Source organism: Oenanthe melanoleuca, chromosome 1 (genome assembly GCF_029582105.1).
Source record: "Oenanthe melanoleuca isolate GR-GAL-2019-014 chromosome 1, OMel1.0, whole genome shotgun sequence".
In the NCBI taxonomy this organism is placed as follows: Eukaryota; Metazoa; Chordata; class Aves; order Passeriformes; family Muscicapidae; genus Oenanthe; species Oenanthe melanoleuca.
This window is the reverse complement of record NC_079333.1, coordinates 110,361,269-110,388,852: the sequence shown is the minus strand read 5'-3', so window position 1 is coordinate 110,388,852 and position 27,584 is coordinate 110,361,269. Positions and strand designations below refer to the sequence as shown.

Here is a 27,584-nt window from a genome sequence, read left to right as displayed (position 1 = left end):
GAATTCTGTCCCCATCTGCTGCAGCCGGGTGGGGCAGTGCCCCTGATCTCCTGGCACACATTATCTGCTCATGGGCCATCTTTAAACCAGCTGGGCAATCATCTTTATCTTCCCACAGCCCATCCTCCCTCCAGGAGATATCTCCTGTTCATGGCCACTGAGTCCCAGGGCATGACTGATAAAATTCCATCATCCCATGGGAGATGCTCCAGCCAGGGGAGGAGCCAAGCCTTTCCTACCCAGATAAAAACTGACATTTGGACACCAAGGAACCTTCTTCCCACTGGATTCCAGAGGAAAACCAGACCTTTGCACATCATCCCTGGAGCTTCAGAGGAAACTGCACCTTCTCCAGGAGCACTGCTCCAGCTGAACCACATCTGCCCCTGCAGGAGGATGCAGCCACCATTGAATGGGACTGTGCCAACACCCTGACTGACTGACGGGTGTCAGCTTGGATTCTGACTCTGGCAGGGCTGGGATTGTTCTGTGTAATACTGCATTGCTATTTTAATTTTCCTAGTGAAGAACTGTTATTCCTAATTCCCATCTCTTTGCCTGAGAGCTGCTTAATTTCACAATTACAATAATAATTTGTAGGGAGGGAGTTTACATTCTCCATTTCAAAGAGAATTTCTGCCTTTATTGGCAGACACCTGTCCTTCACACCAGGACATCCATGATTCCCTGGCACAGCACAGGAGCTGGGAACAAACCCTCTCATGCCCTGTGGAGCTTTGGCACAGCTGCAGGTGAGCAGGGAAGGTTTGGATTCCCTGGAAAAGCAACGCCCTGTGCGAGCAGGGAAGGTGAGGGACACTTCCATCCCCAGCAGGGCCATTCCAGCAGGGAGGAACTCCTGAAGCAGATCAATCCCAACCTCACCATCCCTGCAGAAGCTCTCTGAGCACAGCAGCAGCCCTGGGACTGTTTCTTTGGAGCTGATCTGCTTGGAGCAAGGAGTGTCTGTGCTGTCATCCCACTAATGCAGCTCCCATCGATCCCAGGGCTGGGAAAAGCCCCGGGGTCACTCCATGGAAATCCAGGCAGGGAGAACCCTGCCATTCCCAGCCTGGAAAATGCCAACCCCCAGCTCTGTGGCCTTGGAGATGAGCAGGGCTTTGTGCACCAAGCCCAGCCCGTGCAGGATTTGTGGTATTGCCAAAGCTTTTCCTTCATCTCCTCCCTAAATTTCAGGGAATTGATGTGGACACACAGCTCTGAGCTGCTGCACAGCCCTCCAGGCAGCTCCTTCCCTCTCCCACACAGCTTTGGTGGGAAAATTTAGCAATTTAGGATTGTTCCTTGCATCCTTTTTTTTTCTGAGTCCAAACCTGCCCTGGTGCTAAAGATTTCCATGGAATTCCCACCCTGTGCCCAGAGGCTGCAGCTCCCCAAGGGGACTCCCAGGAATATCATCCAGAGAGGGAGGAAAGGGGGCAGAGATGAAGGGAATGGCAATTTGGAGAGGCTGAGAAAACCCTGTGGAAATTATATGGTGGGAAAAACTTTGGGGAGCAAGGTGGGGGCCAGAAAACTTGGAGAGATGCAGTGTTAAGATAAGAGAAAATTTTTTTAAATGTCTATTTTTAATATTTTTCCCTGCCCCTAAAGGGTTTTTGGAAGGGAACAGAGACTGATTCAGCTGGATGAGGGTTTGTGCACATGACTGTGCTGGAAGAGACTCTCTTGACAGCAATTGTGAGCCACTGATTTGCAGCATCCTCACTCCTGCTCAAGTTCTCTGGCCAGCCCTAAGCCTGATTTATCTCCCAGCAGGATTTTATTTTGGTGACAAAACAGCTGCTCTTATTGGAGTTGGGCTATGGGGACACACATACCCACAAAAATCAGTGTATTTTGACCACAACTCTAGGAGTTCTGAAGGGTGGCACCAAAAAAAAAAACAACCAAACAGCAAAATCCAAACAAATTTGGAAAAAAAAAAAAAAAAAACAACACAAAACCAACAAGAAAAAAAGCTGCAGGGCAAACAGATCTCTCGAAACTATGTAACCTTTTCATCTAGAGAGGTACTTTGTTTTCCCTAAACAACATTCTGGGAAGCCCTTTCATCAGGGAAAAAAAAAAAAAAAAAAAAAAAATTGGGAAAACGCTCCGAGGGTGGCGTCTGCCTCATCCTCGCCGCTGCAAAAATGTCCAAGGGGAGCTGTGCAGAACCAAAAAATAGATTTATTGTTATTGGGCTGAGGGCAGTGGTTCAGCACTTGGCATGGCCTCTGTTTACTGCAGGAATGCTCCCGGAGACAGGAAGCTCTCCCAGCCCTCTGCCATTATTTCTCTCCTGTTGTCGCGTTCCGAGCGCGAGTTTATTCGCCCCGATGAAATTTTTAGTAATGAGGCAGAGAGGGGTTTTTGGGAGCTGGCAGAGCCTCTGCAGGGATGCTCAGCCTCATCCCACAGGGTGGTTTTTGGGGAGTCCAGCCCCTGTGAGGAGCAGGATTATCTGTGGGGTTAATTCCTCAATCAGGGATTCGCAAATTTGGCTGCTCAGAGCAAATGTGCCCAAAAAACCCTGGGCACTGGGAAAGGATTTTCTCCTCCTGGCACTGCATCCTTGCAGAGATTTTATCCCCTTGGAGAGCTGGGTTTGCTGCTAAAGCTCATCCTAGAAAATGGTTTTGGGGAGTCCAACCCCAGTGAGGAGCAGCATCATCCGTGGGGTTAATTCCTCAATCAGGAATTCACAAATCCAGTGCTCAGAGTGAGGGAGCAAAACTTCTCTCCTTAACTTGGCATCCCTGCTGAGGTTTCCATCTCTTTGGAGGGCTGGATTTGCTGCTCAGCCTCATCCCACAGGATGATTTTTGGGAGTCCAACCCCTGCATGGAGCAGCATCATCCATGGGGTTGATTCCTCAATCAGGGATTCACAAATGCTCAGAGTGAGAGTGCCCAACTTGGGCACTGGGAAAAACATCTGCTCTCCCCTTCTCCTGGCACTGCATCCTTGCTGAGGTTTCCATCCCTTTGGAGAGCTGGGTTTGCTGCTCAGCCTCATCCCACAGGATGATTTTTGGGAGTCCAACCCCAGCATGGAGCAGCATCATCCATGGGGTTAATTCCTCAATCAGGGATTCCTAAATCCAGCTACTCAGAGCAAGCCCAAGGCCCCTTGAGCACTGGGAAAGGATTTTCCCCTCCTTTGCTCCTTCCCTGCTGAGGTTTCCATCTCTTTGGAGGGCTGGATTTGCTGCTCAGCCTCACTGGGATTGCACAGAAGTCTTGGCTCAGATTAATGATGCAACCAAGCCACCCTAAATCCCTTAAAAATAAATTTATCACTCCTGGCCTCTGTTTTTTGTTTTTTTTTTTGTTTTTTTTGTTTTTTTTTTTTTTTTTTTTAGGGGAAAATTCAACATTCAGAACAGAATGGAAGGAGAAGAGTCCTTGGAGCAGAGTCATGGAAGATGAGCCCAGGCACAGCCCCTTCCTTTCACTGAGTCATGGAATCATGGAATGATTTGGGATTGGCAGGAACAGCAAAGATCATCCCATTCCCTGGGCAGGGACACCTTGCACTACCCCAGGCTGCTCCAACCTGCCCTTGGACAATTCCAGGGATCCAGGGGCAGCCACAGCTTCTCTGGAATTCCATCCCAGCCCCTGCCCACCCTCACAGGGAACAATTCCTTCCCAACATCCAAAGAAAATTCCCATTCCCTCCCTCTAGCTGTCAAATGCCACATCCTTATCAATCCAAACCCCAAACAAATATTTGATTTTAAACTCTACCAATGGACCCCTTTTTTTCCAGTTGATTGCTGATGGATTTCTCCTATTTTCATCCCATCTGGCAAACTCTGCTGGTTGTGACTCCAGGATCTGATCCCACCTCCCCTGCAGCATTCCAAAGGCTTGGATCAGAACCTGGACGCCTCCTTAATTCAGGTTTTATGACCCTGCTGAAGGGCAGCATCCTCTGTTTTGCACATACTTTTATAATTTTGAGTGCATTTCAGGCAAAAAAATAAAATCCATTTCAAGCAAGTGCTCCAATAACGCAGCCTGCACAGAAGGAGAAAAATTCTGGCTTGGGAAGACCAATAAAAATAATTGGATATGAAATCCTGGCCAGTAATTTTTGGAGTTTGAGTATTTTTGAGAATTTTGTCTTAGAGTGATTTTTTTTTCCCTGGGAATGATATCCAGAGGGAAAAGTCCTGACAGCAGAAATTGTGCTTGGTAAAATCCCTCATGTTCTACAAAGCTACACCTGCTTTGGCTCTGTGGAATTGAAAAATACCACAAAATTTACTCCAGTTCCTCTAATCCTAAGGAAATATAAGCATGGATTTAATTTTCCATCCTCTCCAAGGTGCAGTTTTTAAAACTCTCCTGGAGCTCCAGCTCTCAGGTTTAGATTGAAATCTCCTGCAGCAAGCCAAGACACTTCTCCATTAGCTACTCTTAGGATAACCCATTAATAATAATTTTCATCTGCAAAACATGTTTATTTGCTGGGATTTTTGGAATCTTACATCCTCCTTAAAGATAGGAACTGGGATTAATGATTCCATGAGGAAAATATGTCGTGTTCCCCAAGCCACGGAGCTTTCCCACTCCAAAATAAGTATTTATTTTTCATTTTAGCCAATGAACTTCTACGGTGTCAGGCATTTTGCATCAGATCCATTTCATCAGAGTGACCTAAACTGGTTTTTTATCCACTAAAAAAACAGGGATACGTTGCAGCAGGAGCAGTTGGAAGCTCGGAATGTTCGCCGACGGAGGGCGAAAAAAATCAAGATTAATTTTGTTTTAAGCAGGTAATCAGGCCAAAGGGGGAGCCTGAGATTGGCTGGAGCTTTAAAAGGACATTTTTCTTGCCGAAATGACCCGGTGGGGCTCCTGAGCCAGACGGGCAGGTTTGCCCAGCAGCATTCTCCAACTGGGCTGAGGAATCGCAGCCTTGGATCCCGGCCAAACCCAATGGAAATCTCTTTGGCTGAGGAAAAAAAAAAGCCAAAAAAAACTTTTCTACCACATCTCTGGGTTTTGGGTGACCTGTGATAGCCTCACTCCTATTTTAGGAGTGAAGAAAATCAAATGTTTTGGGTTTTTAATTCTGAACAAGGCTGGGACAAACTCTGCGTGTTGGGCACGGAACGAGGCCGAAACTTTGGCTGGTATTTGGTGCCAAATATTGATATGGAGAAATCAACCCCCAGATTACTGTGACCTTCCCAAAACCAGGAGGAAAACACAGAAAACAATGTTGGATTGCTGGATTTCAGGGAAGAAACTGAAATTATTTATGAAGAGCGTCAAGAATGGGAATTTCCTCCTTGGAAAGAACAGAGCTGTGGCTGCTGAGAGGATTTTAAGGAGAGTTTTAAACCTGATGATCAGCACTCAAAACCATTCCTGATTCTCCATCGGGGATTCAAAACACGGATTTTAACCCCCTGATGCACACAAGGAGCCTGAACCGAGGCGAACTCTCAGTCCCTGCTCGCACAACGCCCCTGGCACCGCATTATCACCGGTGGCACTGAGCTGATCCCAGCTCAAATATTCCACGGCAAACAAAGTCGGGGTTCATTCTCCTGCAGCGAGGTATCAAAGGCAGCAGTGCCCTTTGAAGCAGCCACCTCCTGCTGCAGGCTTTGTGCAAATGCCGCGGAACAGCAGCTCCCAAATCCCGCACAAAGGCAAACAGTCCCCACCTTTGGAAAACAATCCCCTGGCGGAGGAGTAAACAAAAGCATCCATTAGTCACCGCCCCGAAGATGGGCAGGTGAGGATGTTGAACCTGACTCAGAGCACGCAGCGTTCCCAAATCCACTTAAAGGATCCCCAGCACCTGGATCTGGGCATCACACCTGGAATGCCCAGGTTGGTGCGAGCGGCTCAAGGAGCAGGGTGAGGGTTCCCTATCCCAAATAAACGGGGCCTGTTCTGTCCCAGCTGCTGGATTTTGACCTTGAGGCTCCCCCAGTTGCCTGTTATGATTTCCAGCCTCATTACCATGGCCAGGAACTGAACTACAGGTTTGTTTTTATGAGCTTCTCCAGCACTCTGCCAGCTATTCATTTGAATCTTCTAAACAGTCAGCTCTGAATCATAATGCAAATTCCATTTACTGAAAAGGTGGTACCTTTAATATTCCAAATGACCACGTTTAATGACTGATACTTTTAGACATTACAGCATCTCTCATGTTTTCAGTAAATGGATATAATTTGCTCTGCATTACCCTATTATTATTCCTCGCTGGCATTACAAGGCGACGTTCTCAGCTGCGGGTGTTTTCCATTTGAAGACGGCCCAAACAACACAATTTGAGAGGCAGCTGCCTCCGTACCCTCAGCTAAAAACTCTGCAGGACCCAGAGGAAAACTGCATGGGGATTTTATTCCTAAAATGTATTTAGTGCTGGCTTTTTGCAGCGTTGTGGCCGTGTTTGTGTTGGAAGGGTGTCCACGGGTGCTTTTCACTTCAAAGGCGAGGAAAGGCTGTTGTGTATAATCAGGAGAACTTCCTCCTCTCCAGCCTGACACATGCCCCGTGTGGAATAAAACCAGAAGTGGGTCAGCTCTGGGACTCTCCTGAAAATCAGGAATCCGCCTGTGGAACCAGGACACGGCTGGGGTGTCACATGGGAACAGAGGGAGGGGACAGTGGCGAGGAAGGGGCAGCAATCCCTGACTTGTGACCACACCAGAGCACAAATTGCTCCTAAATGAGACCTCCTGAAGTTCAGCAGATGCTGCCCTGGCACTAAATTGTCCTGGAATACCATAATGCCCCATTCCAAATTTAAAGACAAATCAAACAGTAGGAAAAGATAACAAAATACTACCTGAATTCACATCGGAAATGTGAAGGATTTTCATCCCTGACCTTAAAATACAAAGGCTGCTCCTTCTCCTGAGCTTTTACTGAGCCACAACTTGCTGGCTTCTCTTTTGGGGTTTGGCTGCACCTCCCTGAAGTCCCTTCACCATCCTATTTGTTTATTTTAAGGGCTTCTCTTGGAATTGATGGGATTTAGGATTAAAGAGTGAAGTTTTAAAGGATGTTCTGCTTGTATTTTTGGGATGAAGTTTTGTGCACCTGCCCTCTCACAGGCAACACATCAGGTGCTATTTGCAGCTTCCTAATATTTTTATATATCCCACTCTAGTCAGCTTCAACTCCTGTTTGTTATTTATGCTCCAAAAGACTATTTATTTCCACCAGTTACTACTGGTTATAGCAGAGATAAATCAGATTTTAAACCCCTCTGTCCTGCCTGGTATCTCCTCTCCAAATCGCAGGAAACATCAGTGGCCGTGACTTGAATTTTGAGAGGAAAAAAGTCAGAGATAGAGCCTTCCGCAGGTCAGGAACATGCAAAATTTTTAGATCTATGTGGGAATTATTTGTATTTTTAACCTGACCCTCTCTGTTGCAAAAGCAGTTTTTGCAGAGAGCGCTGGGGAGCCCCGTGATGACCACAAGCTGAAAATTCTCATTTGAAATGGAAAATCTGCCACTCAAACCTAAATCTGCCACTTAAACCTTTTACCATGGGTAATACTGTGCTGCCTAAATTACCAGGGGTGGCTGCCAGAATTGTCACTCTCTGGGTGGGTTTTCATTATTTTTTTTTCCCCAACGGGATTTCACCGCTTACAAACCAGAGCAACGCGGAAAACGGGCTGGGAGAAAACGCAGAAACCCACAATTCCTTTTGGAATAGAACTGTGCTACATTTTCCAGCATTCCCTGGTGGATAAAAACACCCAAATCCATGTCCAGGGGCAGAAGATGGAACTGGAACCCCCCCTCGTACCTTTGCCACTTCTGCCCATGTGGAAAATGGGTTGGGAGAAAATGCAAAAACCCACCCAGAGCCTTTGGAATTGTGCTACATTTTCTTCTACATTTTCCGGCATTCCCTGGGGGATAAAAACTCCCAAATCCATGTCCAAGGGCAGAAGATGGAGCTGGAACCCCCCTCGTACCTCTGCTGCTCCTGCCCATGCAGAAAACGGGTTGGGAGAAAACACAAAAACTCATCCTGCACCTTTGGAACTGTGCTACGTTTTCCAGCGTTCCCTGGGGGATAAAAACTCCCAAATCCACGTCCAGGAGCAGAAGATGGAGCTGGAACCCCCTCGTACCTCTGCTGCTCCTGCCCACGCGGAAAATGGGCTGGGAGAAAACGCAAAAACCCACCCAGCACCTCTGGAACTGTGCTACATTTTCTTCTACATTTTCCAGCATCCCCTGGTGGATAAAAACCCCCAAAACCACGTCCAGGAGCAGAAAATGGAACTGGAAACTCCATTTGTATTTCTACTGCTCCTGCCCACGCAGAAACGATTTGGGAGAAAACGCAAAAACTCATCCTGCGCCTTTGGAACTGTTCTACATTTTCTTCTACGTTTTCCAGCATTCCCTGGGGGATAAAACCACCCAAATCCCCATCCAGGGGCAGAAGATGGAGCTGGAACCCCCTCGTACCTCTGCTGCTCCTGCCCACGCGGAAAATGGGCTGGGAGAAAACGCAAAAACCCACCCAGCACCTCTGGAACTGTGCTACATTTTCTTCTACATTTTCCAGCATTCCCTGGTGGATAAAAACCCCCAAATCCACGTCCAGGAGCAGAAAATGGAACTGGAAACTCCCTTTGTATTTCTACTGCTCCTGCCCATGCAGAAAACGATTTGGGAGAAAACGCAAAAACTCATCCTGCACCTTTGGAACTGTGCTACGTTTTCCAGCATTCCCTGGGGGATAAAACCACCCAGCTCCACATCCAGGGGCAGAAGATGGAGCTGGAGCCCCCCTTGTACTTCTGCTGCTCCTGCCCACGCGGAAAATGGGCTGGGAGAAAACGCAAAAACTCGTCCTGCACCTTTGGAACTCTGCTACATTTTCCAGCATTCCCTGGTGGATAAAAACTTCCAGCTCCACATCCAGGGGCAGAAGATGGAGCTGGGACCCCCTCGTACCTCTGCTGCTCCTGCCCACGCGGAAAATGGGCTGGGAGAAAACGCAAAAACTCATCCTGCACCTTTGGAACTGTTCTACATTTTCCAGCATTCCCTGGTGGATAAAAACTCCCAGCTCCACATCCAGGGGCAGAAGATGGAGCTGAAGCCCCCCTCGTACCTCTGCTGCTCCTGCCCACGCAGAAAACGGGTTGGGAGAAAACGTGAAAACGCACCCAGTGCCTTTGGGACTGTTCTACATTTTCTTCTACACTTTCCACCATTCCCTGGTGGATAAAAACTCCCAGCTCCAACTCCAAGAAGATGGAGCTGAACCCCCTCGTACCTCTGCCGCTCCTGCCCACGAAGCGCAGGTCGTTGAACCGCGCCACCTGGTTCTTCATGGCGGCCGTGGCGTTGCGCAGCTCCGCTGAGTAATTCTCGTCGTTCCCGGCCATCACCGTCACCAGGGTCCCATCAGGGACATCCCCCAGGGCCACCACCTGCAGCAGCAAGAGCAGAACCCTCAGTTCCCTTCGTTTCACTGAGAAGTAAAACCGGGCGGGAAAAACCGCGGTGAAAATCCGGGTGGGCCAAGCGGGCGTTGGAGGAGATGGGAATGGCTCTGGGTTTGCTGGGATGGGAATTCTCTGCTTCCCCCAGATGTTGTCCCCTCGGTGATTCTCTAATCAGGGATTTTCAGTTTGATGACAGAATTTGAGCTCTGAAGTGATAAGTGCCACACACGCCCGCTGCTGAGTGGTGGCGTGGTGGGTGATTTGTGGCTGAGCTAAATTGTTTTCCAATCTGGATAAAATATTTCTAATTCTTCTCCACATTTCCTGGAGAACCAAAAAACCTAAGATAGTGAATTTTTAAAATATCATTGCATTACCATAACTTATATTCTTTAAAATGCATCTTTTTTCTCCTCATTGTGCATTTCTACCATTTGAAACCCGATTTTCCCTAATGGTTGGACAGAAATTTTGTGGATTTCTACCATTTGAAACCAGATTTTTCCTAACTGTTGGATAGAAATTTTTCTTCCTCAATACACCCCTGAAACACTCAGCGTGATGTGAAATGAAAAATGCTCTGAGATGAAAAATACAGAACATGAGCTTTCCAAAATCTCTGTAATTGTCTGTAAATAAATTCAAGTAGCAGCGCTCGACGGTTTGATTTATATCAGGAGCTCTTAACAGAGCTGCCCAAGCAGAAATGCAGAGCAGGGCCATGGAAAATCAGGCCTCAATCAAATGTTTAATCCCAATTTACTGAACAATTCCTTTTTTTCCTTCAGGACCATCAAGCAAATAATTTGCAGACCTCACCCTCGAGTGGATGGATGGAAATCATGACCTGAATTAAAGACTTTCCCCTTATCCCAAAATATTTGTGTTCCTCGGTGCCAGAATCCATCAAATCTTTGGGAACACAGGATTCACTGGGTTCTTGATTAGAAATAGAAAAATTTCTGAACTTAAATATTTTGATTTGTTTACACTGCTCAAACTGGGTTAACGATAAAAAAAATTAATTTTTCTTGTATCTCCTTGAATTCCCCAAACAAATTCCACCTGCTGGAATCCCATGGACATCTGGGATCTCTCCCCTTGTCCTCTGACAAAAATCAGAGTGTGAATTATTTCATCTGAATTTCTTTAGAGCCCACTGCTGTTTCCCCAATTCCACAGAGCTACCACCACAGAAAACCCCCCAACCCCCCCCAAAAAACAAACCCAGAGATAAAAATCCAGCTTGTTTTTAATTCCTCTTTTGCCCTCTGGAAGAGGAACCAGCCCTGCATTGCGTCCTCTGAGTTGCAGCTCGAGATTTTCCTTCCTCTTAACATTTTCTGACTTCAGTCCAGGCAGTTACAATTGGCTGAAGTTTGCCACAACCTGATTTTATTTCTCTTTTCTGATCTCTTTGCTCTTTACAAACGGGACCAGCAGCTCCTTTACCCGATCCAGCCCTGATTTTTACTCCCCAGCCAAATCCAGCTCCCAAAATCTGAGAGAATTCCCCATTTTCAGGGATTTCCCAGCTCTTTTTCCACAGCAGGCTGAGCTTTTCACTTCTGCCCTCTCCCTTTGCTCACCCCTAACCCTGATTTTCACTTCCACATGCAAAGCTGAAATCTCTGGGTCAAAATTCCCTCTTTACATCTTGACTTCAACTTCCTCTTTCCCCGTTCCTCCCCAGCCCCGATTTTTGGGTTTTTCTGTGCTGTAATTTGGTTTTTCGGGCCTGCTCTCAGCTCAGCTTTTCAGATTTCCCTGATTTTGGCAGAAATGAGGCCCTGCTGGAAATGCTGAAGCTTGGAAATCATCACAAAATCAGCAACTCTGCAGCCAGTCCTTAAAAATTCCTGCAAAACCTCGATGCACCCACATCTGATAGAGAAAAAAGGGAAAATCAGGGCATTACCCTGCCATGCAAATATTGAATTTAAGGGAATTTATGCCAGGATTTTAAACTTTCACAAAGTTTTTCATGGATCCAGGGCCAGTTGTCTCTGACAGAAATATTTTCAAGCTTTCAAATCCCAATCTCAGCGATAAAAAATGGGAAGAAAATCTTTAAAAACGAGTCAAAAACTGACCCAGCCCAGAAAAGAAACTGGACTTGAAAGTCCCAGAAACTGAAATATAAATATTTCTATTAGAAAAAAAGACTAAACAGATAAGCTGGGACTCGTTACTGGAGTTATCAAGGACTTTGTTGTACTTTTTACCTCTAAAAATTTGCATTTCCAGAGGAGCAAGAAGAAGATCAGGGTATCTAAATTTACTTCTCCTGCATCAATTAATCCAAATTGGCCTCTTAAATTAAGATTTGGATTCTTAACAGCAGCTGGACAATGAATTTATATGGCACCTAATTGGTTATTGTGAATTATTTTTAGAGTTTTTCAGAATCATTCTTAAATTTAGGGAAAACCCAATGAAAATTGATCATTTTGGTTGGAAACAATATCCCAGTCCTGCAGATTTTTTAGTGTTTTTTTCTAAATGTGAAGAGCAACCTCTCTGTCTGACTCTTTTTATTCCTACCACGAATAAAAATAACAAACACTCGATAAAACTCAGCGCTTTTTGTCAGATGCAAACAAAATATTGGCAGCAGAGGAATGATCTGAACTGATTTTTATTTTTTTCCCTGGGCCAAAGGATCTGAAAAACCCTGATTTTTTAAAAACAGCTTTGCAAATATTTAATATTTAGCAGAAAACCACTGAGATGGGGCAAATTCTACCAGGATTGATTTCCCAGCCGTCCACGGAGAGAGAATTTGGGGAAGATGAGGAACAAGGAGCCAGCAGGTGCCTCCCAGCCCCGAAATTCCAAATTTTCGGGTTGGTTTGATTAATTTTTTAATTTTTTTTTCTCTCTCCTGGCTGTTTCTAGGTTGAATTATCCAAATTTTCCAAAGTGGAGCGGGGTGAGCACTGAGGCTGTGGGGAGAGAAAGCGGCTGCGGGTATCACTGAAACCTCCTGGAAATTTTATTTTTTTCACATCCTGGGGGCATTCCCAGCTTCCAGGGATGGGGATGGGGCAGGACAGGAAGAGCTATTTATCCTAAATTTTCTCCGCCACGCCGGGATGTGGCTGGATCCCCCAGAATTTCCTGGATCCCCCAGGAAAAATCGGGATTTTTATCTCCCTTCCCGGCGGGGCGGAGCGCGTTTCACTCCCGGCCTTTTCTGCCTTCCAGCAGGAAAACTTCTCTGCTAATTACAGCCCCGGTGCGTGGGGAAAAGTGTAATAATTAATCGAAATGTGGGAATTTAGGAAGTGACCCCGTGATCGGTTCCTCCCTTTGCCCCGCTCTTATCTGCGGGAAAAAAAACAAGAGCAGACACAATAAAACTTTTCCCTCGTCAGCAGGAATTCCCAAAGCTGAGCTGATTCCCTTCTCCCTCCTTTCTCCTCTCCTCAAAACAGAGGAAAGGCTCCAGTCTGGTGGCCTTCAACACAAAAAAAAAAAAAAAAAAAAAAAAAAAAAAAGAAAGTAAAAAAAAAGTTGTGCCGAGGCAGCCAGGGTTTAGCAAAAAAAAAAAAAAAAAAAAAAAAAGCTCGGGTTTGACAAATCCCGATCCTAAATCAAGCCCCGGGGCTCCAGGAGCGGCGTGTCTGTGCGGCTCCCGGCTCGGATAAAAGGATAAGGACAAGAATTCCCTTTTCCTCCCCTCCTCGGGAGCCAATCTGCAGCAGCAGCGAGAAAAGCAGCGAGTTCAGGGAGTCAGCGACAGTCCCGGGCCAAAAAAAGAGCGTGAGCGAGGGGAGGATGACTTTACTCCAAGAAGAATTATTTTCCTCCAAAGGGGGATGATTTTCCTCCAAAGGGGGATGATTTTACTCCAAAGGGAAGATGATTTTACTCCAAGGGAGAATGATTTTCCTCCAAAGGAGAATTATTTTCCTCCAAAGGGGGATGATTTTACTCCAAAGGAGGATGATTTTCCTCCAAAGGGGGATGATTTTCCTCCAAAGGGGGATGATTTTACTCCAAGGAGGATGATTTTACTCCAAAGGGAAGATGATTTTCCTCCAAAGGAGAATGATTTTCCTCCAAAGGGGGATGATTTTACTCCAAGGAGGATGATTTAACTCCAAAGGAGGATGATTTTCCTCCAAAGGAGGATGATTTTATTCCAAGGAGGATGATTTTACTCCAAAGGGGGATGATTTTCCACCAAGGGAAGATGATTTTACTCCAAGGAGGATGATTTAACTCCAAAGGAGGATGATTTAACTCCAAAGGAGGATGATTTTCTCCAAAGGGGGATGATTTTCCTCCAAAGGAGGATGATTTTATTCCAAGGAGGATGATTTTACTCCAAAGGGGGATGATTTTCCACCAAGGGAAGATGATTTTACTCCAAGGAGGATGATTTTCCTGGGAGCCGGCTAACGGGAAGGCAGGAAAGCGCCACAAGCATCCCCCGCACCGCCCGGACAGGAGGGAGCCGGGATGTTCTCTCCCATCCCCTTCTCCCCATCTTTTCCCAGATTTTTCTTGGATTTAGCACGAGACTCTGGAAAAGGAGGGAGAGCTCCTGCCCGGGTTAGGCCGCGACTTTTGCTGTTTGTAAACTCGGCCAATAAAAGAGGAAATGTGGTTTTTGGGATTGTCGCTGGGTTGTTTTGTGGTGTTTTCTCCCTCCGAGTCCCTGGCAGGGGGAAACCCGGCACGTCCCGGGCTGCGGGCGGGTGTCCCCGTGGGTGGCAGCGGGACAGAGGGACAGAAGGACACAGGGACAGAGGGACACAGGGACCTGCCACCATCCTGGGCGGCTTCTGGGGGATCCCGGGGCTCCTTCAGTCCGTATCCATCTGCGGCATCTGCTCCCCAGAGCAGCCAAACTCCGCGGGGCTGGCTTTTGAAAATACAATTTATTTATTTCTATTTTTTTTCCTCCCCCTTGAGCGGAGCCGCCTCTCGCTGCCAGAGTTCTGGATGGGGAGAAGAGGCTGCAGGGAGATTTTCCCAGTCCCGGCTGCCACTTCTGCTGCCCCGAGCGCGGCCGGGAGTGGGAAGGAAGGGAAGGAAGGAGGGAAAGGATAGAAGGAAGGAAAGAATGGAAGGAAGGAGAAAAAGGATTATATAAAGGAGAAAAGGGATGAAGAAGGAAAGGAAAGGAAAGGAAAGGAAAGGAAAGGAAAGGAAAGGAAAGGAAAGGAAAGGAAAGGAAAGGAAAGGAAAGGAAAGGAAAGGAAAGGAAAGGAAAGGAAAGGAAAGGAAAGGGGATGGGAGAAAGGACAGAAAGGAAGAAAGGAAGGAAAAAGAGAAGGGGTGGAAGGAAGGAAGGATAGAGAGCAAGAAAGTAAGGATGGAGGGAAAGGATGGAAGGAGGGAAGCGCAGAGCGAGCCGCGTGCGGATCCAAGCCCGCATCCCCGGGATCCTTCCCTGGATTTTTCCCCCCATCCCCGGGATCCTTCCCTGGATTTTTCCCCCCATCCCCACCCAACCCCTGCCCGAGCCCTACCTTGAAGGCGATGGGCAGCGTCTTGTTGCAGCGCCAGTGCGTGGGCAGCACGGAGCAGAGGAAGTTGGGGCTGTCGGTGCGCACCAGCTCCCCGGGGTGATCCGCCAGGACCTCCACCATGCTGCGGTCGGCGGCGCGCAGCTTCCCCGGCAAAGCGCCGCCGTGCTCGGCTCCGGGCAGCGCCAGCGGCTCGCTCATCTTCCCCGGGCTCAGCGTGGTGGAGGGCGGCGTGAAGCGGCGGCTGGTGCTGGTATCTACGGGGATACGCATCACAACAAGCCTTTAGAGCCACACAACACCTCCGCTGAGTTCCGACACGGCGGCCACGCGAGCAAAACTCCGCGGCGAGCCGCTCTCCGGGGACCAACATACACGGGCGCGGGTTGAGGAGTTGTTCCTGCGCCAGTCAACCCCCCCCACACACACAGTTAGTTTTTGGTTTTTTTTTTTTTTTTTTTTTTTATGCTGGTAGATTTAACTCTTGGTTTCCTGGCCAGGCGGAACAGATCCCGTTAATCCGATAAGCGCCAGGGTCGTGCGGGCGCGGCTTTATCGGGACGCGCAAAGTGAGCGGCGCCGAAGCTCATCCCAAACTCCCAGAAAAAAAAAAAAAAAAAAAAAAAAAAAAAAAAAAAAAAAACAAAACAAAAAAAAAAAAAAAAAAAAAAAAGTTAGGGAGAAGAGCAAGCGCGAGACGCGGCCAGAAACGCGCTTCCCGCTTTCTTCCAGGTGATTTCTCTACGGTCCCAAGAGAAACCAAAAGGAGCCGGCGTCTTCCGGAGGCAAAAAATCGCTCTTTGAGGGAAATTCGGGCTGTTCCTCAGAGGAGGCGGATCGCGAGCTCGGCTCGCTGAGCAAAGGTCAGCTGGCTACAACTGGATATAAATTCACGGCCACACACTCACGCACACGCACATCTACTGGACTTCATCAAATATTTACAATAGAATCTGTGGAGAATTTAAACACAACAGGAATCCATTAATGTTCTCCGCGAGATTTTTTTTTTCCTTTTTTTTTCCTTTTTTTTTTTTTTTTTTTTTTTAAAGCAGCCTTGAAAATGAGTTTCAGTAGTTTGGTTGGCGTTGCTCTAAGAGCGCTCGTGTCGTGACCTTTCAATCATTCTTGCGCAAAAAGGAAAAAAAATAAAAATAATAAAAAAAAGCTCAGTGCATGGCATTCAAGCTTCAAATCTCTATCTTTGGTATAACGCTTTTCATGAATTTAGAGAAAAGTCACAGCCGATGGCAAGCGCCGAGCCGAGAGGTCCAAGAGCTGCGAACTCGGGGTTGGGGATGTTGGTTAAATTGTGGGTTCTCTCTGTGGTTTTGTGTGTGCAACAGCGCTCTCTCTCTCCCACTCACGTCCTCCCCAGCAGTCAAACCAACAGTCTGCAACAACTTCGGCGCTCGCTGCCAATTCTTTTTTTTTTTTTTTTTTTTTTTTTTTTTTTTTCGGTATCTCAGACAGTTCTTCCTCTAATTCGGCCACAGGAACCGGCTGCTTAACAATATCTGAACCGCAGCAGGTGGAAGCCCGCTTTGGCAAGCATGGCTCTTCTCCCTCTCGTCCTGCGGGATGGAGCCCGCCGCAGAAACCCAAAAACCACCGGCGACAGCTCGAAAAATAAAAAATTTAAAAAGCGGGAAAAAATAAAAACCAAAACACCAAAACCCACTCAGCGAAATCGCTACTTTTGACCGGCTGAAGTCTTTTCCTTCCGCGAAACGAGGAGGCGGCGGCAGAGGGGGTGACCCCAAGACGGCGAGAGAGGCGGAAAGCAGCGGGGGCGACCAAACCCGCAAAGTTGCCAGCCGGGTTTAGAGCTCAGTTCCAGCCGGGTTTAGAGCTCAGCTCCAGCCGGGTTTAGAGCTCAGCTCCAGCCGGGTTTAGAGAGCAGCTCTCAGCCGGGTTTAGAGCTCAGCTCCAGCCGGGTTTAGAGCTCAGTTCCAGCCGGGTTTAGAGCTCAGCTCCAGCCGGGTTTAGAGAGCAGCTCTCAGCCGGGTTTAGAGCTCAGCTCCAGCCGGGTTTAGAGCTCAGCTCCAGCCGGGTTTAGAGCTCAGCTCCAGCCGGGTTTAGAGCTCAGCTCCAGCCGGGTTTAGAGAGCAGCTGCAGCCTCCGCTGAGCCCCAGCGCGTTCCCAGGGCGGGGAGCAGCCGGTGTTTCCCGCGGGGAAGCAGAATTCCTGCCGGGATGGGAGCGCGCCCGGCCGGCGGCCGCCGGGCTGGCTGGAGGTGGCCGGGAGCGAGTCGGGGCGGCGGAGGCGTGCGGAGGAATGTCATTCCCCCGGTGCTTTGCATACGGGGAGGGCACCGGCCAATCACGGCCCAACCGGGGCGCGGCCGCGGGCCGGGGGCTCCCGGAATCGGTGCGGGGCGAGCGCCGGCTCGGCGGGGCGAGCGCGCTCCGCTCCCCCGGGGCACCGCGGCTCCGAGCCCGCCCGGGCACCGGCACCCCCCGTTCCTGCCAGCCCGTGGCTCCCGCTGGCCCGTGGCTCACGGAACGCCCGCCCCCGGTGCCCGCAAGGTGCCCGCGGAGCCGCAGACACCGCCCCGCCACATGCGCGCTCCTCTCCCGGTGGCCCCCGCTCCTCTCCCGGTGGTCCCTGCTCCTCCCCAGGCACTCTCTGCTGCGGGTTTTTTTTTTTTGGGGTACACTCTTGGCGGTCCCCCCGAGACGGTGACCGCCAGCCCGGTGTCCCCTTGGACAGGAGCGCGGCGCCGCTCGCTTTGTCGGGGCGGTGGCGGCGCTCGCAGGCAGGGCCATCCCTGCCAGCCCTCCTCCTCCTCCTCCTCCTCCTCCTCCTCCTCCTCCTCCTCCTCCTCCTGCGGGCCAGCGCGGGGACAGCTCGGCAGAGCCACGCGGCCACCAGCAGCTCGCCAGCCGCCGGTGGCTCCGGGCCCGCGGAGCCGGTACCGAGGGTGCCGCGTGGAGGCGTGGCTGTGGGGTCGGGCTGCGGATTTTTGGTTTTGGTGGCTTTCTTTTTAATTCTTTAATTTTTTTTTTTTTTTCTGGTTTTGTTTGGGTTTTTTTTAATGCTGGTCGCCGATTCCGCGAGGGGAACCCAGACCGCGAACGGGGTGATCCCGGCCCGACCCCGCCGCGCTCTCGGCGCTGTTTTTGCGCTTCTCTCCGCCAGCTCTCAAACCCTGCGGCCGCCGCATCCTCGCAGGATGGATGGATGGATGGATGGATGGATGGATGGATGGATGGATGGATGGATGGATGGATGGATGGATGGATGGATGGATGGATGAAGGGATGGATGGATGGATAAATGGATGGGGGTGGTCGCAGGGACCCTCGGGTCGTTCCCCTCGGGGGGAGACGCGCTGGGTGCAGTTCCCGCTGTGGCCGCTGGAGGGCGCGCGCCGCCCGCCGGCCGAGCGGCACCGGGAGGGGAGCGGGGAGACCCCGGGATTGGGATTCGGGGTTGGGATTTGGGATTCGGGGTCGGGATTTGGGATTTGGGATTTGGGATTGGGATTTGGGGTCGGGGTTCGAGTTTGGGAACGGGAGCTGCGCCCAGCACGTCTCCTCCTGTCCCTACAGAGGCTGAGACCTCCCGCATCCTCGGCACAGATCCCCGGAATTTGGGATTTGGGGTCGGGATTTGGGATTTGAGGGTGGGATTTGGGATTTGGGATGGAGATTCGAGTATGGGAACGGCCTCTGCGACCTCAGGAGCTGCGCCCACCACGGCTCCCCCTGACCCTACAGAGGCTGAGACCTCCCGCATCCCCGGCACAGATTTGGGATTTGGGGTCGGGATTTGGGATTTGGGGGCGAGCGGGCCCTACAACCTCGGGAGCTGCTCCCAGCAGGGCCCCTCCTGTCCCCACAGGGGCTGAGACCCCCCCGGACCCCGGGACAACGCCCCGAGCACCCCACGGGCCCAGGGGATGCTTTGGGGACACGCGGGGACGCAGCCCCAGCACTCTGATGGTGCGGGGTTTAAAATAATTAATCTGATAAATATAATAATTAAACGGGCGGGGAGAACTCGGCGCCTGCTGCCAGGAGAGGGGACAGCTCCGGGACCTGGCACTGCCCATCCTGGCACTGCCCAGCAGAATTTTCGGCTCTTTTACCCCCAAAAAAGCGCGACCGTCCCCGCCCTTTCAACAGGTCCCTGTTTTCAAGCAGCCGAATTTGGCGCTTGAATTATTTCACACCAAGTTCCTAAATTTTAAAAATTTTTCCTTTCTATTTTTTTTTTTTTTTAATCTCCCATTTCCCACTTTCTCGCATGCAACGCTCCCGAATTTAAATTACTTTTCTATTTTAAGAGGAAAAAAAAAGAATGGCTGTTACAAACCCACAGCTTAAAAACCATCTGGGCTCTATTAGTGGCTGATAACTTTTTACGGGCACGGCGGAGATAAGAGGAGTTATTTTACTGATGTGCATCCATCTGCAGAAATGTGAAAAAAAAAAAAAAAAAAAAAAAGAGTTTAATCAGTTCTCTTTTCTCAGTCAAGAGGTGGGGAGGATTTGCTATTTAAATTCGCGAATGTTTTGAGCTGAGTTTCACTCCCTGCTTTGCATCTCGCCTTCATTCGAGCTCCTTGTAAACACGAAATAAACGCGAAATAAACGCGAAATAATCACCAAAAAATCAATCACAAAATAATCACCAAAAAATCACAAAATAATCACCAAAAAATCACAAAATCAACGCGCCCCACGCGAGAGACGCAGAAAAGTCACGATTTATCAAAGACGCAGAAATTCCGCCGCGTTTTCTTTTTTTTGTTCCCATAAATTCCCGGCGTTATCAGAACTTTAATGCGGGTTAAAGGCGAGAATTTTCTATTTCACTGCACGGAAGTTTTAGCGAGAGGAGTTGAGGAGATAAATCCGAGAGAGCAGCCAGGGCAAAGACGGCGGGGAGGAGATTTTGGTGTTTATTTTACAGCCCCATTAGCACCGCCCGCACCTGCCTGAGTTTGGTTTTATTTGGGTTTTTTTTTTCACTTTAGTGGTTTTTTTTTTTTTTTTTTTTTTTTTTTTTCTGTATTTTTTAGCCAATTCTATTCATCCTCTCCTTTCTAATTTTATTTTTGCGTGCTAATAAGAGCAATTCTCAATGGATTTATTGTCCCCCTGTGCAGGTGTTCTGGAAAAAAAAATGGGAATAAAGCAGATTTTGGGAATAGGAAACGCTGCGAAGCTGATGCTGCTTCTCCCAAAATGAGGATTTTTAGCATCCCTAAATTTAAGACGGGCGCTCGGGAATTTTGGGAATGGCCACGTGTGTTACAACTTCCCCAATTTCTATTTTGCCACCGATTTATGTCCGCTGGAAACAAATCCCAAGGGAATTTCCATTCTCCACGGAATTCCTCGAGCACAAAACCCGAGTTTTTTTTATATTTTGATTTTTTTTTTTCCCATACCGGAGCCAAGAGAGAGGCAGCAACAATTTTGGGGTGAATTTTAACCACCCTGAACAATTAAATATTCCCCGGCCAAATTCTTCCCTTTTGCCCCTGAATTCTTTTAATTTATGCCCCAAAAAATCCCCGAGCCTACAAATTTCATGAAGCTGCTGGTTCATTGCTAGAAGCACAACACGCTTAAATCTCCTCTATAAATATATTTTTAGCACGTTGTTTAATTATCCCTGCGAATATTTATGACTTATCGGAGTCACAAAAAAATCCTGTCAATCTAAATTAAATTATTTAGGGATTAATAATGAAACAGGAAAAATGACAAAGAATAAAAAATAAAATAAAAGAGGATTTCGTGCTTATTTCCTGCAGTGATGTCTCACAAATAAATGGGAAATAATCCAAAATGCCACCGGGAATGGGGTGTGGGACAGGTGGAAGGAGAATTCCCTGATTTCCAGGGGTTGGGAAGTGCCGAATTCCCGGCAGGAACTTTGGGTGTGATCTCGGCGAGTCCCTCTGGGATCAGGGAAAGCGCCGGGGCTCGGTCCGAGCAGAAAGAAAAAAGGTTTGAGAATTCAACCCAAAAATCGGATTTTTTTGGGATTCTGGAAGAACTTTCCGAGGACTTGCAGCCCCTTTAGGATGCTCAGGTGATAACGGTGGAAAAATCCCAAATCCTTTAGGATCCTCAGGTGATAATGGGGCTTAAAACCCTAAAGCTTTTAGGAACCTGAAGCAATATTGGGGTTTGAAACCCCAAATCCTTTAGGATCCTCAGGTGATAATGGCTAAACCCACAAATGCTTCACGACCCTCAAGTAATAATGGGGTTTAAAACCCCAAAACCTTTAGGACCCTCAGGTGATAATGGGCCTTAAAACCCTAAATTTTTTAGGTGATAATGGTTAAACCCCCATCACTTTTAGGACCCTCAGGTGATACCGGTGGGAAAAACCCCAAATCCTTTGGGATCCTCAATTAATAATGGGGTTTAAACCCCCAAATCCTTTAGGACCTTTAGGTGGTAATGGGGCTTAAAACCCTAAAGCTTTTAGGAACCTGAAGCAATAATGGGGTTTGAAACCCCAAATCCTTTAGGATCCTCAGGTGATAAAGGGGCTTAAAACCCCAAATCCTTTGGGATCATCAAGTAATAATGGGATTTAAAACCCTAAATCCTGTAGGAACCTCAGGTGATAATGGGGCTAAAAACCCTAAAGTTTTTAGGATTTTCAGGTGATAATGGTTAAACCCCCATCACTTTTAGGACTCTCAGGTGATAACGGTGGGAAAAATCCCAAATCCTTTGGGATCCTCAACTAATAATGGGGTTTAAAACCCCAAATCCTTTATGACCCTCAAGTAATAATGGGGTTTAAAACTCTAAAACCTTTAGGAGCCCCAAGCAATAACAGGGTTAAAAACCCCAAATACTTTAGGATTTTCAGGTGATAATGGCTAAAACCCCATTGATTTTGGGACCCTCAGGAGATTACAATGGGAAAAATCCTAAATCCTTTAGGATCCTCAAATAATAATGGGGTTTAAATCCCAAATCCTTTAGGATCCTCAAATAATAATGGGCTTTAAAACCCCAAATCCTTTAGGATCCTGAGGTGATAATGGTTAAAACCCCATTGGTTTTAGGACTGTCAGGTGATAAAGATGGGAAAAATCCCAAATCCTTTAGGATCCTCAAGTAATAATGGGGTTTAAAACTCTAATACCTTTAGGAGCCCCAAGCAAAAACAGGGTTAAAAACCCCAAATACTTTAGGATTTTCAGGTGATAATGGCTAAAACCCCATTGGTTTGGGGACCCTCAGGAGATTACAATGGGAAAAATCCTAAATCCTTTAGGATCCTCAAATAATAATAGGGTTTAAAACCCCAAATCCTTTAGGATCCTGAGGTGATAATGGTTAAAACCCCATTAGTTTTAGGACTGTCAGGTGATAAAGATGGGAAAAATCCCAAATCCTTTAGGATCCTCAAGTAATAATGGGGTTTAAAATCCCAAATCCTGTAGGATCCTGAGGTGATAATGGGGTTTAAAACCTTTAGGAGCCTCAAGCAAAAACAGGGTTAAAAACCCCAAATCCTTTAGGATTTTCAGGTGATAATGGCTAAAACCCCATTGGTTTTGGGGACCCTCAGGTGATTACAATGGGAAAAATCTCAAATCCTTTAGGATTCTCAAGTAATAATGGGGTTTAAATCCCCAAAACCTTTGGGATCCTAAAGTAATAATGGGGTTTAAAACCCCAAATCCTGTAGGATCCTGAGGTGATAATGGTTAAAACCCCATTGGTTTTAGGACTGTCAGGTGATAAAGATGGGAAAAATCCCAAATCCTTTAGATTCATCAAGTAATAATGGGGTTTAAAACCCTAAAACCTTTAGGAGCCCCAAGTAATAACAGGGTTAAAAACCCCAAATCCTTTAGGATTTTCAGGTGATAATGGCTAAAACCCCATTGGTTTTGGGACCCTCAGGTGATTACAATGGGAAAAATCCCAAATCCTTTAGGATCCTCAACTAATAATGGGGTTTAAAATCCCAAATCCTGTAGGATCCTGAGGTGATAATCAGGTTTAAAACCCGAAATCCTTTAGGACATTTAGGTGATAATGGGGCTTAAAACCCTAAAGCTTTTAGGAACCTGAAGCAGTAAAGGAAATTAAAACCCTTAAGCCTTTAGGATCATCAACAAATAATGGGGTTTAGAACCCCAAATCCTTTAGGATCCTCAAGTAATAATGGGGTTTAAAACCCCAAATCCTGTAGGATCCTGAGGTGACAATGGGAACTAAAACCCTAAAACTTATAGGATCTTCAGGGGATAATGGCTAAAACCCCAAATCCCTCAGGAACTGCATCCCAAAGTTCATCCCTTAACTAAAACTGGAGTCAGGGAACGGGGGACGGGCAGGGAAGGACAAAAAAATTCCTGCCAGAACTCACCAAGGAGTTTCCTCCTCGGATTTACACAACTCTGGGAAATCCCTGGGGAATGGGGGAAATTTTTGCTGCAAAAATCCTTTTTTTTTTTTTTTTGGGTTTGTCCTGGTCAGTTTTGCTCCTTCCCCCCGTGGGACAGAAAAGTGAAAGCATCGCTGCAGTTGGGATGGAGGAATTCCAAGAGGAATTTGGGTTTTTAGAGTTCTTGGGGCTCTGGTGCTTCCAGATCCTCAAATTTCTCTGGGAAATCAGAAAAATTCAAAATTTGTTCATCCAGGATTGTCCTGAGTTATCCTTGAGGCTTTGGTGCTTCCAAATCCTCAAATTTCTCTGGGAAATGAGAAAATTCAGAATCTGAATCTCCTGGTTTAACTGATGGACACTTAGCTCAGGAATCCCCTAAAATAATCAAATTGTGGGAGAGCCCTGAAATATTCCAGTTGTAAATGAAATTTCTGTTCAACTGGGATTGGATCATCTCCAGGAATTCTCTCCCCTCACCAATATTAATATTTTTTCCCCTTGGAATTCAAGCTCATTTTTTGTCCCACAATCCCCAAAATCATGAAAACCTCCAGATTTATCCCAGAATGGATTTGCAGATTATTTTTCCTCTCAGTGACAGCGACACTGAGACACAGAGAGAGGCTGAGATTAAAAAAAAAGGAGTTTCCTTCCCTAAAAATCCAAAAAAATTTTTTTATCCAAAGTTATCCTTGGGGATTCTGGTGCTTCCAGATCCTCAAATTGCTCTGAGAAATGAGAAAAATTCAAAATTTATTCATCTAGGATTGTCCTGAGTTATCCTCGGGAGTTTGGTGCTTCCACCACTCAAATCTCCTCAAATTTCTCTGGGAAAAATGAGAAAATTCAGGATCTGAATTTCTTGGAAATTCCTGGTTTAACTGATGGACATTTCCTCAGCTCAGGAATCCCCTAAAAAAATCAAATTGTGGGGGAGCCCTGAAATATTCCAGTTGTAAATGAAATTTCTGTGCTTAACTGGGATTGGAGTGGGAAAAGGAAGTAGAACTGGGAAAAAATATTTGTATATTTTGGATAGTTATTATTATTATTATTATTATTATTATTATTATTATTATTATTATTATTATCATTATTTTAATAATATTATATAATAATAATAATAATAATAATAATAATAATAATAATAATAATAATAATAATAATAATAATAATAATAATAATAATAATAATAATCCAGCTAAAAAGTCACTGATTCCCAAGGAATCAGGAGCATTTCCACAGGGAATTGTTATTTTCTATCAGGGAATTAGATTGTGATTCCAGGGAAGGAAAAATCCATCAAATATCAAAATTTTGAGCAGCTTAAATCACCACTGGCTTGGCCCAAATTTCAAACAGAAAGGTTTTTAAAACCTCCCAAAATTTGTTATTCCTCTTTATTTTGAATGATGATTGAATTTTAATATCCCTCATTCATTGGTCGATTTTTTTTCCATCTTAAATTAATTAATTAATTAATTAATTAATTAATTAATTAACTAAAATCCCAGAAAATCTGGGATTTTCTGGCCCAGCATCCAAACACAGCTCTGAGCACTGGATGTTTAAAATCGATTTTTCCACTCAATTCTTATTATAATGGGAAAAGAAGAATTAAAGCCCAGCCCTAACAGATCTCAACCTGTCCCATAAACTGAGATTAAATTGGAAATGGGTTTTAATTTGGGAAATTTAGCAGAAAATAACAATTCCCTGTGGAAATGCTCCTGATTCCTTGGGAATCAGTGGCTTTTTAGCTGGATTTTATTATTATTATTATTATTATTATTATTATTATTATTATTATTATTAATCAGGATCCAAAATATACAAATATTTTTTCCCAGTTCTACTTTCTTTTCCCACTCCAATCCCAGCTGAACACAGAAATTTGGTTTACAATTGGATTATTTCAGGGCTCTCCCACAATTTGATTTTTTTAGGGGATTCCTGAGCTAAGTGTCCATCAGTTAAACCAGAAATTTCCAAGACATTCAGATCCTGAATTTTCTCATTTTTCTCAGAGAAATTTGAAGATTTGGAAAAGCCCCAAGAATAAATCAGGACAATCCTAGATGAATAAATTTTGAATTTTCTGATTTCCCAGGGCAGTTTGAGGATCTGGAAGCACCAGAATCCCAAGGATAAACCTGGATATCCAGAGATGCACAAAATTTGGATTTTTAGGGAAGAAAGATTTTTTTTTTTTATTTTATTTTTTTTTTTTTTTTTGTCTCAGCCTCTCTCTCTGCCTTGGTGTTGCTGCCACTGAGACGAAATATAATCTGCAAATCCCAATCACGTCCAATCAATCCATGCTGGGATAAATTTGGAGATTTCCAGGATTTTGGGGGGAATATGGAGCAAAATATGAGCTTGAATTCCACTGGAAAAAAAGATTCCTATTGGTGAGGGGAGAGAATTCCTGGAGAAATCCCATCCCAGGGGATGATCCCACAGGGCAGCACTTCCAGAGATCCTCTGGCATCCTCACCAGCAATTGGAATTTAAAAATGTGGGAATAATTTTAATGGGAATTCTTCCTTTTCCTCCTGGATGTTTGTTTTTTTTTTTTTTTATTTTCAAATTTTTAAATTTTTTTATTTTTTTTTTAAAGTTCTGGAGTATTTTGAGTTTGCCAAGTTTGTCCCCACTGCCCTTGATCCCCACCATGGATCAGCCCTGGGCTTCAGGGAGGAGAAAATTCCCATTAAAGTCTCTGCTCCTCTTTATTCCAGGTGGGATTGGGGTGCCAGGGTGGGATCAGGGATTTGGGTGCCAGGATGGGATATCAGGGGAATTTTGGGTACCAGGATGGGATCAGAGATTTGGGTGCCAAGGTGGGATCAGAGATTTGGGTGCCAAGGTGGGATCAGAGATTTGGGTGCCAGGATGAGATTTGGGTGCCAGGATGGAATTTGGGTGCCAGGATGAGATTTGGGTGCCAGGATGGAATTTGGGTGCCAGGATGAGATTTGGGTGCCAGGATGGAATTTGGGTGCCAGGATGAGATTTGGGTGCCAGGATGGGATATCAGGGGAATTTTGGGTACCAGGATGGGATTTGGGTGCCAGGATGAATTTTGGGTGCCAGGGTGGGATCAGAGGAGATTTGGGTGCCAGGGTGGAATCAGAAATTTGGGTGCCAAGATGAGATTTGGGTGCCAGGGTAGAATCAGAAATTTGGGTGCCAGGATGAGTTTTGGGTGCCAGGATGAGTTTTAGGTGCCAGGATGAGTTTTGGATGCCAGGGTGGGATCAGAAATTTGGGTGCCAAGATGAGATTTGGGTGCCAGGATGAATTTTGGGTACCAGGATGGGATCAGAGATTTGGGTGCCAAGGTGGGATCAGAGATTTGGGTGCCAGGATGAGATTTGGGTGCCAGGATGGGATCTCAGAGGAAGATTTGGGTGCCAGGATGGGATATCAGGGGAATTTTGGGTACCAGGATGGGATTTGGGTGCCAGAATGAATTTTGGGTGCCAGGATGAGATTTGGGTGCCAGAATGGGATCAGAGATTTGGGTGCCAAGGTGGGATCAGGGGAGATTTGGGTGCCAGGGTGGAATCAGAAATTTGGGTACCAGGATGGGATCTCAGAGGAAGATTTGGGTGCCAGGATGAATTTTGGGTGCCAGGATGGGATCAGAGATTTGGGTACCAGGATGGAATTTGGGTGCCAGGATGGAATTTGGGTGCCAGGATGGGATCTCAGAGGAAGATTTGGGTGCCAGGATGGGATATCAGGGGAATTTTGGGTACCAGGATGGGATTTGGGTGCCAGGATGAATTTTGGGTGCCAGGATGGGATCAGAGATTTGGGTGCCAAGGTGGGATCAGAGATTTGGGTGCCAGGATGAGATATCAGGGGAATTTTGGGTACCAGGATGGGATTTGGGTGCCAAGATGAGATTTGGGTGCCAGGATGGGATCAGAGATTTGGGTGCCAAGGTGGGATCAGAGATTTGGGTGCCAGGATGAGATTTGGGTGCCAGGATGGAATTTGGGTGCCAGGATGGGATCAGAGATTTGGGTACCAGGATGGGATATCAGGGGAATTTTGGGTACCAGGATGGGATTTGGGTGCCAGAATGAATTTTGGGTGCCAGGATGAGATTTGGGTGCCAGGGTGGGATCAGAAGTTTGGGTACCAGGATGAGATTTGGGTGCCAGGATGAGTTTTAGGTGCCAGGATGAATTTTGGGTGCCAGGATGAATTTTGGGTGCCAGGATGAGTTTTGGGTGCCAGGGTGG

The 27,584-nt window shown here is 46.7% G+C and overlaps 1 protein-coding gene across 1 annotated transcript in view; it reads right to left on the bottom strand.

The window, feature by feature from the left end:
- The window catches only part of RUNX1 (RUNX family transcription factor 1), a 172,603-nt gene that overhangs the window by 67,946 nt on the left and 77,073 nt on the right, over window positions 1-27,584 (bottom strand). Inside the window, exons 3-4 of the mRNA XM_056484725.1 lie at window positions 14,947-15,200; window positions 9,292-9,448 (exon numbers count right to left, since the gene is read on the bottom strand). Of these exons, the coding sequence (XP_056340700.1) occupies window positions 9,292-9,448; window positions 14,947-15,200 (411 nt within the window). The remainder of the gene's footprint in view (window positions 1-9,291; window positions 9,449-14,946; window positions 15,201-27,584) is intronic.